Source organism: Leucoraja erinacea, chromosome 23, assembly GCF_028641065.1.
Source record: "Leucoraja erinacea ecotype New England chromosome 23, Leri_hhj_1, whole genome shotgun sequence".
Lineage (NCBI taxonomy): Eukaryota > Metazoa > Chordata > Chondrichthyes > Rajiformes > Rajidae > Leucoraja > Leucoraja erinaceus.
Window position 1 is genome coordinate 27,242,030 of NC_073399.1, and position 13,724 is coordinate 27,255,753.

The following is a 13,724-nucleotide window of genomic DNA, read 5'->3' on the forward strand; positions in this document are numbered from 1 at the left end:
GGAGTTCTTTGAAGGTAAGATGTGTCATGGATTATGTAAGGAAGGTTCGCTGGTCGGCAGGTCCTCCTCCAAAGGCACATCAATTGACGGGATCGGGAACCTGCCCGAAGGCTGGTCAGACGGTGTAACCGGGAGGGAGTTGGAGGCATCGGACGTGAAGAGCAAGGGCCGGCAGGAGGCGTCCCTGGGATACAAAGATGACCAGGCAAGGAGAGGAGAGGGACATTGGTTCTTGTGGGAACTGCTCCAGTATATCCTGGGCCGACTGGAATATGGACTTTGAATAATGGCGCCAAAAATGGTGGCGCCATCATGTGTAATATTTGCAAAAAGAAGTTCACTCTGCAGGTGTATAGGTGACTAACAAAAGCTCCATTGAAGTCTAATTAAGGAGAAGTTGCTCTGCTCAGATGGTGTGGTTAATTTGTAGAATTCACATCCACGAGAGTGAATTAATACATAATCCATATCCTGCCGTTCTCTCTGGCAGATAATGCAGCTGTTGATGAAAGGGAACAAGCAGCGGACCCAGGAGCCAACGGCTGCCAACAAAACCTCCTCTCGGTCGCACGCCGTCCTACAGGTGACCGTAAGGCAGAGGAATCGCATCAAGAACATTTTGCAGGAGGTACGAATTGGCCGCCTGTTCATGATTGACCTGGCTGGATCGGAGAGAGCTTCACAGGTAAGTCTCTGCAATATGCAGCCTCTCTCTTACAAGTCAAGTCAAGTCAAGTCGAGTTTATTCGTCACATACACATACGAGATGTGCAGTGAAATGAAAAGTGGCAATGCTCGCAGGACTTTGTGCAAAAAGACAAACAACCAAACAAACTATAAACACAATCATGAACACACACATATTCTTTGACATATTAAATATTGGAAGGAAAAACGTTCAGTAAAGTTAGTCCCTGGTGAGATAGGAGTTTACAGTCCGAATGGCCTCTGGGAAGAAACTCCTTCTCAACCTCTCCGTTCTCACTGCATGGCAACAGAGGCGTTTGCCTGACCGTAGCAGCTGGAACAATCCGTTGCAGGGGTGGAAGGGGTCTCCCATGATTTTATTGGCTCTGGAGTTGCACCTCCTGTTGTATAGTTCCTGCAGGGGGGCGAGTGAAGTTCCCATAGTGCGTTCGGCCGAACGCACTACTCTCTGCAGAGCCTTCTTGTCCTGGGCACAGCAATTCCCAAACCAGATGGTAATATTTCCGGACAAGATGCTTTCCACCGCCGCTGCGTAGAAGCACTGGAGGATCCTCGGAGACACTCTGAATTTCCTCAATTGCCTGAGGTGGTAAAGGCACTGCCTTGCCTTACTCACAAGTGCTGAGGCGTGTGATGTCCATGTCAGATCCTCAGAGATGTGGACTCCCAGATATTTAAAACAGCTCACCCTATCCACAGTATCCCCATTTATCCTCAATGGTGTGTACGTCCTCGGATGATGTGCCCTCCTAAAGTCCACGATCAGCTCCTTAGTTTTTTTGATGTTCAAGAGGAGGCTGTTGTCCTGACACCAGAGTGCTAGATCAGCCACCTCCTCCCGGTAGGCCTTCTCATCGTTGTCTGAGATCAGGCCCACCACCACAGTGTCATCAGCAAACTTAATTATTGAGTTGGAGCTGAACCTAGCCACACAGTCATGTGTGTACAGGGAGTACAATAGGGGGCTGAGGACGCAACCCTGGGGCGATCCTGTGCTGAGGGTGAGGGACTTCGATGTATTCCCTCCCATCTTGATTACCTGGGGCCTGGCGGTGAGAAAGTCCAGGGCCCAGGCACACAGTGGGGTGTTGAGCCCTAATTCCAATCTCTATAGCCAGCAGTCTGGAGCTTATGGAATGGATCCATTGCAGGGGTTGGGGCAGTAACTGCACCTGCCGGATGGTGCAAGCATTGACAGAGCTCTGTGATAGTCAGCCCTTGCCACAACGTGGGTCGGTGTGTCTCTGAATATCACCTCCTTTAAATAAGTGAATCAGTGGATGGTTTATGACAGAATAGTTTCTTAGAATTTGGGCTTCAATTGTGAAGAAATATCTTGTGAAGTTGGCTTAACAATTAAAAATTGTTAAAAATGAGTGGGCAGCACTGTGGCGCAGCAGTGGAGTTGCTACCATGCAGTGCCAGAGACCCGGGTTCAATCCTGACTATGGGTGCTGTTTTTATGGAGTTTGCACGTTCTCCCTATGACCATGAGGGTTTTCTCCGGCGGCTCTGGTTTCCTCCCACATCCCAAAATTATAGGTTAAGTGGCTTCTGTAAAATGCCCCAAGTGTGTAGGATAGTAAGTAGTGTACAAGGTGATTGTTGGTCGGCGCGGACTCGGTGGGCCAAAGGGCCTGTTTCTACACTGTATCTCTAAAACTCTGAGGAGATGAATTAATTTAAGTGTAAAGAAACTGTCATGATGAAGAGACATCAGTGGGGCTAGGGTGAGGGTGGTGGGGCGTTTGACTCAATGACAGGTTGTAGCTACCACAGTTTTTTGTTTTTGTTTTGTCCAAATAAAAATGCTTTTCTTTTGTTTTGGAACATAGAGCAGTACAATACTGGGACAACAATGTCCACGCCAAATATGTTAAATTAATCTCATCGGCCTGCAAGTGATCCACATCCCTCCATTCCCTGCATATCCACGTGCCTATCAAAATGCCTCTCACTGTCTGCTTCCACAAGGCTCAACATGAATTCAATGCCGCCTTTAATTCATTGCAGTCCCAAAGCCAGGAATTTTAACTGTATCACTGTGTGGGCAGGAGGATGTATTTAAGATCTGAATGTTCAGACTGTAGGACGTATTCAAGCATTTTAAACAAAGTTCCTGCACGTAGTTCCGGACTCAGGAACAGCTTCCTCTCCACCATTATCAGGCTTCTGAACAGATCTTCCATGAGCTAGGTTGCTGCCCAATTCACCCTTATCCCATTATGGACATTGGACTTTGTTTATGGACTGATGCCCCACTGATCAGTACTGGTGTCAGAGATTATGGGGAGAAGGCAGGAGATTGGGGTCAGGAGGGAGAGATAGATCAGCCATGATTGAATGGCGGAGTAGACTTGATGGGCTGAATGTACTAATTCTGCTCCTATCTCATGACCTTATGCTGAGAACTATATTCTGCGCTCCGTATCTTCCCTTTTGCTCTACCTATTGTATGTGTGTTTAAACAGAGAGTATCTATGTGTTATATTTCTAATCTGATTGACTAGTATGCAAAACATTTTTTTAACTGTACCTTGCTACATGTGACAATAATAAACCTCAACCTAGTTCCAGTATTAAGCTCAGTAATTGTGCTCTCCAGTGTAAATGTTACTGCGTAACAGAAAAAGGAAATACGGGCATGGTTGCTCTCTCTGGCTCAAATGCACCATCTAGTGGTTGTAAAAGAAACAGATTTCAAGAGTCCAGAGTGTTTCATTGTCCAAGGCACTGACAATGGGACGATTGCACTCTTACTTGCTGCAGCCTAACAGGCCCATAAACGTAGTGACACACAGATCACCATATATAATAATCACTAATACAATAAATTAATAATCAGTAATACTAGGTAGCCATAATAGTGTAAAAAACCAAAGCCCGTAGTGCAACCAAAGACACAGTCCATAGAAGATCACAGTTGCTGACGTTAGTGTTGTGCAGTGTTCAAGTGCCTAATGGTCGCTTGGAAGAAGCTGTTCTTGAACCTGGAGGTCACAGTTCCCAGGCTCCTGTACCACATTCCCGATGGTAATCCGTTTCCTTGCTAGATTCCAGGGGAAGCCAGCAAGGGTGGCACTAGTGAAAGATGTATACAAGATGCTGGAGTAACTCAGTGGGTCAGGCAGCATCTCTGGAGAAAAAGGATGGGTGACGTTTGGGGTGGGGATCCCTCTTCAGACTAAAAAGAGTAGGGGATACCCCGAGCACTTTGTGTCTATCTTTGGTACAGCTATTGAGGGAGTGCAGCGTAGGTTTACAAAGTTAATTCCAGGATGGCGGGACTGTCATATGTTGAAAGAATGGAGCGACTGGGCTTGTATACACTGGAATTTAGAAGGATAAGTGGGGAACTTATTGAAACATATAAGATTATTAAGGGATTGGACACGCTAGAGGCAGGAAACATGTTCCTGATGTTGGCGAAGTCCAGAACCAGGGGCCACAGTTTAAGAATAAGAGGTAGGCCATTTAGAACGGAGATGAGGAAAATCTCTTTCACCCAGTTGTGAATCTGTGGAATTATCTGCCTCAGAAGGCAGTGGAGGCCAATTCTCTGGATGCTTACAAGAGAGTTAGATAGGGCTCTTAAAGATAGCGGAGTCAGGGGATATGGGGAGAAGGCTGGAACGAGGTACTGATTATGGATGACCAGCCACGATCACAGTGAATGGCAGTGCAGGCTCGAAGGGCCGAATGGCCTACACTTGCACCTATTGTCTATTGTCTATTATTGTTTGAAGCAACATCTGCAGTTCCTTGTTTCTACTGTTTATACCTCATGAAAGATGTGCTGCCCCCATCTGGAGGGCCTCTGTGTTTGCCTGGAAATCCCAAAGTAGGAATGTGTGGGGTTGTGTGAACACGATGCTGGAAGTGTCAGCGTTTTCCCACTTACCCAGGTCATTGCCTTGTGTATGGATAGGGTGTGTGGAGTCACAGAGGAGGAGGCTGCTCAGTGTAAGGAGAGGGTCCACCAGACGGTAGCTTGGTGGGGGCTGGTCCTTTGAAGCAAGCGGGCAGCTCTCAGACTGTCCCATGAAGTTGGATGGAGCTTTCCAGAGAGGGCCCTGGCCAGGTCCAAGCCCTGCCAGCCGTGGCCTACACTGGTTTGTGTTGGCCGTGATGAGCTCCAGTCAGTGGTGATCTAGAACGGAGAACAGTACAGCACAGGACCAGGCCCTTCAGCCCACAATGCCCATGCTGAATACGATGCCAAGCTAAATTATCCTCACCCGCCAGCACGTGATCCATATCCCTGTGTATCCATGTGCCTAACCAATGTCTCTTAAAGGTACACAAGAATGCTGGAGAAACTCCACGGGTGCAACAGTGTCTATCTCCATTAAACTTTGCCCCTCTCACCTTGGGAAGAATCTGAGAAAGAATGCAGTGATGTTTAGTTCTGGATTCTGATCAGGGGAAATAGTCGGATGTGTTGGAGATTTGGCAAAAATAGAATGTCAATTTGTTCCGTACTGCAACTGTGGGATGTAACTGAGAGGTTTCTCTGTGGGCCTTGAAGGGTGGCAACTACATTTAAAAATTAATCAACTTGTCTTAATGTACATTGGCGTGTATCACTGTTGGGAGAACTGGTCTGTATCCCATGTTATGTTGTCACAAACTCACTGTACTTTATTCTTAATATCTCCCTCAACGTCTCAGACACAAAACCGTGGGAAACGGATGAAGGAAGGAGCGCACATCAACCGTTCACTGTTAGCGCTGGGAAACTGCATCAATGCGCTGAGTGAGAAGGGAGGGAATAAGTATGTCAATTACCGAGACAGCAAGCTGACCCGCTTACTGAAGGTATGTGAGTAAATGCACGTGACAAATGGTCACCAGGTTCATCAACAAAATGCTCTCTCTCTATCTCCGTGCAATGGGGCAACCTTCAGACTGTCCTGAGTGGGCCCGTACAGCGTTACTCTGTGAAATTCAAACCCTGATTTGATCACCTATTGAATTTAGACACTTCTTGTGGTCTTGGCATCATGTTCGGCACAGACATTGTGGGCCAACAGGCCTGTCCCTGTGCTGCACTGTTCTAGGTTCTAACAGTAGCACAGATGGTAGAGCTGCTGCCGTCGCAGTGCCAGAGACCCAAGTTTGTTCCTGACCTTGGGTGCTGTCCGTGTGGAGTTCTCCCGTTCTCCCTGTGATGGCATGGGTGCTTCAGTTTCCTCCCATATCCCAATGACATGCAGGTTTGTAAGTTAATTGGCTCTCTGTAAATTGCCGCTAGTGTGTTGGAGGTGAATGAGGAAGTGGGATAACAGAGAACTAGTGTGAACGTGTGATTGGTGGTCAGTGTGGACTCCATGGGGCCAAAGGGCCTGTTGTTTCCACAACATATCTCTGAACTAAACTAAATAACAGAAGTAATAAAAAGGAACTACATTTACTGGTTTATACCAGAGATGGACACAAAGTGCTGGAGTAACTCAGTGGGTCAGGCAGCATCTCTGGACAAAATGGATAGGTGACGTTTCGGTTCGGGACCTTTCTTGAGACTGAGTGTAGGGGTGGGGGAAGAGGGGGGAGGGGGCAACTGGAAGCAAGAAAAGACCAGGATAAATTAGGGCCTGCAACAGATGACCTCAGGCAGGGTGGTACTGAACTGTTGCTGGCCCTGGTTCCAGTTCCCCACCCCCCTCACCCCTACAACCAGTCTGAAGAAGAGTCCCGACCCGAAACGTCGGCTATTCATGTCTGCCGGAGATGTTGCCTGACCCATTAAATAACAGAAACCTTGGGTCATAAGAATGTTTTATTTGTAATGTGGAGGTGTGTTAGGGGCGGGCAGGCATGGAGCTCGGTGTCTGACTGCTCCCTTCTCATTGGCGGCAGGATTCGCTGGGCGGGAACAGTCGAACGGTGATGATCGCTCACATCAGCCCAGCCAGCAGCTCCTTTGAGGAATCGCGCAACACTCTCACCTATGCTGACCGTGCCAAAAACATCAAGACCAGAGTAAGAATCAGCCTTTACTGCAGCAAGTTACCTGATCTCTCCGTCTTTATAGGTTTGCTATTAAATGATAACGGGTGGGATAGAGGCAATTCGACCCAAAGTGCTGGAGTAAAGGGCCTGGCCCACCAGCATGCGACTGCATGCAGCAAGCACAACCTAACGTGGTCGCTTGAGCCGTACGGCCTCGCGGGGCCAGTCCCACATTGATCGCCGGAGCCGTATGGAGTTGTGCGGAGCTGATCCCAACATCGCACGGGGCTCCGAAAAACTGACACTGTCCAAAAATTCCGCACGGTAACGGCCTGCCAGCCCGCAGCCGCATTGAGGCCGTACGCAGCGCCTCGACGGGTGTGCGCAGCGTCTCGACGCCATACGCAGCGTCTGGACGGCGTACGCCTTCGCTCGAACTTCACATCAACTCGTACGGGATCACTCGACCTCCGCGCGGCCCCCACTTCCGGTTTGGTCACGCTTGCCGCATGCAGTCGCAAGCTCGTGGGACGGGGCCTTAACAGCGGGTCAGGCAGCATCTCTGGAGAAAAAGAATGGGTAATGTTTCAGGTCAGGACCCTTCAGTCTCCCTACTTTCATTAATTCCCTCATTTTCTAGTTCCCTTAGTTCCCAGATTTTCTTTACAGGAATTCTTTCCGCACAAAAATTGTGCTTTGATCATCTTTTGGATAAAAATACATTTTATGCAATGACATTTAAGAGGGGAGAGGGTTACGAGGGAACTCATGTACAATTGTTTGTTCCGAGATGGTCTGTAGCTCAAATGAACTGCCGGAAGTGGATGCAATCACAACTTTTAAGATCTTTGATCAGATAAATGGAAGTGTTTGATCAGATCAAGGAAGTGTTCAGAGGGCTATGGGCCAACTGCAGGTAAATTATACTAGCTCAATATCCAAAACCTGGTTGGCATGGACAAGGTGGGCTGAAGGGCCTGTTTCCATGCTGTACAACACTATGATTCTGTGACGTATTTGCCTACTGACCACTTGTAACCACCCTGACAATGGCTGTGCAAATTCACAGCAAATATAATAACAATTAACAGAGAGCACAACACATTGATGAGCATCCAGCAAATTAAAATGTAAAAGATTGATAGTTAAAACATTTAAATTCAAACCATTGCGAGTATTCTAGCCTTGGCCTTAGAGAAAAGGAGTTAATTTATTGCAACAAATCAATAAGCTTTCTGCATGGAAATGGCAGATTAATGTAAAATCTCGTTATCACAGCTTTGCGAGAATTTCTTTGTAATTATTGCCAAATTGAAGAGTACAGGCGCTTCACAGCCAGTGCCAGGTGTCAGGGTATGTTGTGGGCACAACCAACAGCTTTGTGTACAGAAATAACAGCGGCAAGCAGGAATTTTCCACAAAGAGCAGCAATTTGAACGTGCCCATGTCACCGAGAAAGAAATAATTTATTGTAGATGCAATATTGCGAACTAAGATGAGAGGGGAGGGAGCTTGGGGGCAGCTTTTTCACTCTGGAGGGGAGGCTGCATCTAGAATGAGCTGCCAGAGGAAGCTAGAGAAGCGGATACAATCATGATTTTTAGAAAGCATTTGGACAAATAAATGGATAGGAAGGGTTTAGAGGGATATGTGCAAAATGCAACAAATTGGACTAGCCCAGTGTGCCAACTTGAACAAGATGGACTGAAGGGCTTGTTTCCGTGCTTCACGGCTCTGTGAGTCTCTGTAGCTCTAGTCTAGTTTGTTATTCTGATTTTTGGGCAGGGCCAGTTAAGACACAGCCGGTCCTAATGTGACGTCTATTTCATTCACCAGGTAAAGCGCAATTTGATGAACGTATCCTACCACATTGCTCAGTACACCAACATCATCTCCGACCTACGCAGTGAAATCCATCGGCTGAAGAAGAAGATCGACGCACAACGAATTCAACAAACAAAAAATGAAAAAGCGGATATCCGCAACGTTCAAGGTGAATGGTTTAAACTGGAATTGTAAACAGATATTTTGCCCGCTCCCCTGTAACCTGTCAACTCACTCTGTGTATGTATCCATCCCAGGGATGCTTTCTGTGGAATATCTGTGGAAGGTTGGTAAGAATTGTTGGCGATGTGTTGAACCTCCTTAGTCTCAAGTGCAAGAGTGTATGAATAGTGCTGTGAGGCAGCACTGGGGCAGTTGTTGGAGGCATGCTGAACTTCCTGTGTATGCATTGGCTGTTGCAATGGTTCTTCATGTGTTCCAGTGAAGAAGACCTCTTCTGCTCTTTGCTCTTTCAGCCGAGGTACAGTTTCATTCCTCTCGGTATGACCGGCGGGAGATGGAGAGGCTCCGCGAACATCTGATCACGGCCTTTCGGGAACAGATGGAGATTCGCCGCAATCTCTTGGAACTGGATAGCAATAACATGCAAATCCAAGTGGACACATCCAGACATCTACTGACTATAGCTGAGTAAGTGCACTGCCTGTTTCCCTGGTTACTCCTTCAATGACACCACGACCTGAATCAGGGAAGATCATGTTCGATGATCTTCCAAATTTGATTAGTTCAATCAGCCAAATAAATTATGATACATTCATGTCTGTGGAATATGCAGCAATTATTCCACTATTAATTATTTTTAAATCTTTGATGTCAAAAGTTCATTGTCATTGTGTTGCTGATATGTACATAAAATTAATAACTCTCTGTGGCCACGTGGGTTTCCTCTGGGTTCCCCAGTATTATCCCACATCACAAAGTTGGATAACATAGAACTAGTGTGAAATGGTGATCAATGGTCGGCATAGACTTGGTGGGCTGAAGGGTCTGTTTCCATCTTGGATCTTTCAATCAAAAAAAAATTGAATGAACCAAGTTGGTCAAAGCTAATGATGTGCCAGTAAACTAATCCGAGCAAGACGTCAGTTTGCCTGTTTGTACCTGTAGCTGGGTGCAGGAAAAGGCACGGCGGGCCAGGAAATGGAGAGAGGAGAATCGCAAGGAGGTGTACAACAAGGAGGACAGTGAGAAGGACTCGGACACGGGGGATGATCAGTCCGATGTCATGGAGCCGACAGAGGTGGCCATGGCCCGGGAGAACGTTGCCGCACTCGTGGCCGAGCAGAAGAAGCTGAAGTGGCAGAAGGTAAGGGTGAAGCCCTTTGTCCACTGTACAGGAGCACGCTGACCACACAGGTCAACATGACCATCTCTGCAGGGGAAAACCATCGGCCTGGGCAAAACACACAGAGTTGGAGAAACTCAGCAGGTCTGGCAGCATCTGTGGACAGGCGATGTTTTTGGGTCGTGACTATTCTCCAGACTGAGTTTCCTCCACCACCTGTATCAATCCGCAACACTTGTATCAATCCCCATCTACCTATCAATCCTTCTTTGAAACGTCACCCATTCCTGCTCTCCAGAGATGCTACCTATCCCGCTGAGTTGCTCCAGCATTCTGTGTCTACAATCAACCCTCTCACCTGTATCCACCTATCATATGGCAGATTTTTTCCAACCCCCACCTCTCTTCCAACTGTCTCCCGCTACTACATTCAGTTTGAAGAAGGGACCAGGCCCAAAATGTCATCTATCCATGTTCTCCAGAGATGGCATCTGACCTTCTGAGTTACTCCAGCACATTGTGCCTTTTGTTCCTGCAATACTTTGATTTATGTTTCAGATTCAGGTATCTACAGTTTTTCTTCCATGAGGAGAGGGTTGACTTAAACACTTTCAAACACTGACTGGGTTTAGTTTAGTTTATTGTCATGTGTGCTGAAGCACAGTGAAAACATTTTGTTGCGTGCTAACCAGTCAGAGGAAAGACTGTACATGATTACAATTGCTCCATCCACAATGCACAGATACAGGATACAGGGCATAATGTTTAGTGCAAGATAAAGTCCAGTAAAGTCCGATTAAAGATAGTTTAAAGGTTTCCAATGAGGTAGCTGGGAAGTCATGACCGCTCTCTAGTTGGTCATAGGATGGTTCCGTTACCTGATAACAGTTGGGAAGAAACTGTCCCTGAATCTGGATGTGTGCGTTTTCACACAGTTGTACCTCTTGCCTAATGGGAGTTGACCGGATTGAGATTTGTCTTTGATTGAAGAAGGGTTTTGGCCCGAAACGTTGCTTATTTCCGCTCCATAGATGCTGCTGCACCCGCTGAGTTTCTCCAGCACTTTTGTCTACCTTCGATTTTCCAGCATCTGCAGTTCCTTCTTAAACAAAATGTTCCCCATGTTGGGCGAGTCCAGAACCAGGGGCCACAGTCTTAGAATAAAGGGGAGACTGAGGTGAGAAAAAACTTTTTCACCCAGAGAGTTGTGAATTTGTGGAATTCCCTGCCACAGTGGGCAGTGGAGGCCAAATCACTGGATGGATTTAAGAGAGAGTTAGATAGAGCTCTTGGAGCTAGTGGAATCAAGGGATATGGGGAGAAGGCAGGCGCGGGTTATTGATTTTGGATGATCAGCCATGATCACAATGAATGGTGGTGCTGGCTCGAAGGGCCGAATGGACTCCTCTTGCACCTATTTTCTATGTTTCTATTATGCTGGTGGCCTTGCCTAGGTAACGTGAAGTGTAAATGTAATTAGCACGCAACAGAAAAGGCTCGTCGCTGTCCCTCTGTATACGTGACAATAAATTAAACTAAACTAAACTAAAGTAAACAGCTTGCTACCGCTGAAGTGTTCCCGTCCCTTCCCTCTGCAGATGGAGCTGGAGAAGCAGTTTGCGGACATCCGATCGCGAGCTCACCGACTGGAGGAGCTGTTGCCGAAGCGGATCAGCAGTGAGCAACAGCGCGAGGTGCTCAGCCTGCTGTGCAAGGTGCACGAGCTGGAGATCGAGAACACGGAGATGCAGTCCATCGCCCTACTCAAGGACAACGTCATCCGGCAGACCAACTACGTCATCCAACGCTTCGAGCAGCACCGGCAGCTGTGCGCTGAAATCATTCAACAGCAACGGCAGATCATAGATGGTACAACAACACTCAGTGCCTCTCCTTCATATATTTTGTTTCAGCTGTTAATTACAGAACAATTGCCCAGAAGAAACCCACACGGTCACAGGGAGATCATGCACACTCCATACAGACAGCACCCGTAGACCGGAACAAACCCAGGTCCCTGGTGCTGTAAGGCAGCAACTCTACCGCTGCGCTACTGTGCTGCCCTTGGCAGTGAGTTCCAGTCACTCACCACTCTCTGTGTACAATAATCTGCCCTGAACGCCCCCTTTGTCCCATTCACCTTAAAGCTGCACTCACTAGTCTTTGATATTTCCACCCTGGCAAATAGTTTCTGACTGTCCTCCGGGTTTCTCTGTGGTTTTCTCTGGGTGCTCCGGTTTCATCTCACACTCCAAAGGCGTACAGGTTTGTAGGTTAATTGGACTCGGTGAAATTGTAAATTGTCCATAGTGTGTAGAATAGTGCTCGTGTACGGTGTGATCGCTGGTCGACGCGGACTGGGAGGGCCAAAGAGCCTGTCTCCATGCTGCATCTCCAATGTCTAAAGTAAAAATAGAACCTAGAATAAAGAACATAGAACAGTACAGCACAGGACAGGCCCTTCGGCCCACAATGTCTGTACCGAACATGATGCCAACATAAACTAATCTCCTGTGCCTGCACATGATCCATATCCCTCTGCCCCCTGCATATCCATGTACATGTCTAAAAGCTTCTTAAACACCACTGTTGTATCTGCTTCCACCACCACCCCTGACAGCTTGTTCCAGGCACTCACCGCTCTCTGTGTAAAACATCTCCTTTAATCTTTGGCCCTCTCACATTAAAGCAGCCCTCTCAAGTCTTTGACATTTTTACCCTGGTTAAAAAGGTTTTCACTGTCTAACCCATCTTGTGCCTCATCAGGTCTCCTCTCAACCTCCAGCATTCCAGAGAAAACAATCCAAGTTTGGCCAACCTCTCCTTCCAGCTAATACGTCCTAAACCCAGCAGCATTCTGGTTAAACACTTCTGCCACCCTCTTCATAGCAAAACATCCTTCCTGTAACGGGGCAACCAGAACAGCGTGCAATACCGCAAGATCACCTCATGTTGTTTTCTCCGGTGCATCAGAGGCTGAGTGGAGCCCTGATAGAAATATATAAAGTTATGAGAGGCAGAAGGGTCGGAACCTTTTTTCCTCAAAGACTAAGGGTAACATTTGAAGGAGATGTGCGGGACAAATTGATTACTACGGGTGTCGGGTTATGGGGGAAAAGGCAGGAGAATGGGGTTGGGAGGGAAAGATAGATCAGCCATTATTTAATGGCAGAGTAGATTTGATGGGCCGAAAGGCCTAATTCTGCTCCTAGAACTTATGAAATTGTTTTACACAGACCATGAGTGAGTGTCTGGAACATGCTGCCGGGGGTGGTGGTGGAGGAGGCAAATACGATAGTAGCATTTAAAATCTTTCTGACAGGCACGTAGATATACAAAGAATGGAGGGATATGGATTACTTGCAGGCAGCATGTTTGGCACAGACATTGTGGGCTGTACTGTTCCATGTTGTACCAGGTTTAGGTTGATGGATTTAATTATGTTTTATTATGTTCATGTCCAGATTTTATGTTCATGTCCAGACATTGCACAGAAATACATGATTTAGGAATCACTTTTTTGGGTTTTATTGTACAATTATTTAATGATTTCCCTATGTATTCTGTCGGGATCAGCCTGTCAGTTTTGCTGCTCTTCAGTTTTCAGCTGACCCTGTGGACGGCTCGATTGGAATCATGCATAGCCATGACGCTGCTGGCTGAATAAAATGCAACAAAAGCTTTACGCTGTACCTCGGTACACATTTACGCTGTACCTCGGTACACATGACAATAAATAAACTAAACTAAACAAACTGAATTGTGTCTGAGTGTTTGACGGTTTGTGTGTGCACAGATCATAACCTGCTGGTCCCGTCACAGTTGGATGAGTTGTATGAGATTTACCTGCGGGAGTTGGACGAGGGTAATCTCAACCGGATCGTATCCATGCACACTGTCACAACGAGAACCCTGAAGGTACAGCATCGCTCAG

General features: G+C 47.0%; 1 protein-coding gene across 2 annotated transcripts in view; it reads left to right on the forward strand.

Annotated features, from left to right (window-relative positions):
- Positions 1–13,724, forward strand: part of kif19 (kinesin family member 19) — a 129,810-nt gene that overhangs the window by 99,434 nt on the left and 16,652 nt on the right. For both annotated transcript variants that reach the window (XM_055654155.1, XM_055654156.1), the window contains exons 7-14: positions 491–685; positions 5,380–5,526; positions 6,568–6,690; positions 8,497–8,653; positions 8,961–9,135; positions 9,613–9,811; positions 11,389–11,659; positions 13,587–13,708. In XM_055654155.1, the coding sequence (XP_055510130.1) occupies positions 491–685; positions 5,380–5,526; positions 6,568–6,690; positions 8,497–8,653; positions 8,961–9,135; positions 9,613–9,811; positions 11,389–11,659; positions 13,587–13,708 (1,389 nt within the window). The remainder of the gene's footprint in view (positions 1–490; positions 686–5,379; positions 5,527–6,567; positions 6,691–8,496; positions 8,654–8,960; positions 9,136–9,612; positions 9,812–11,388; positions 11,660–13,586; positions 13,709–13,724) is intronic.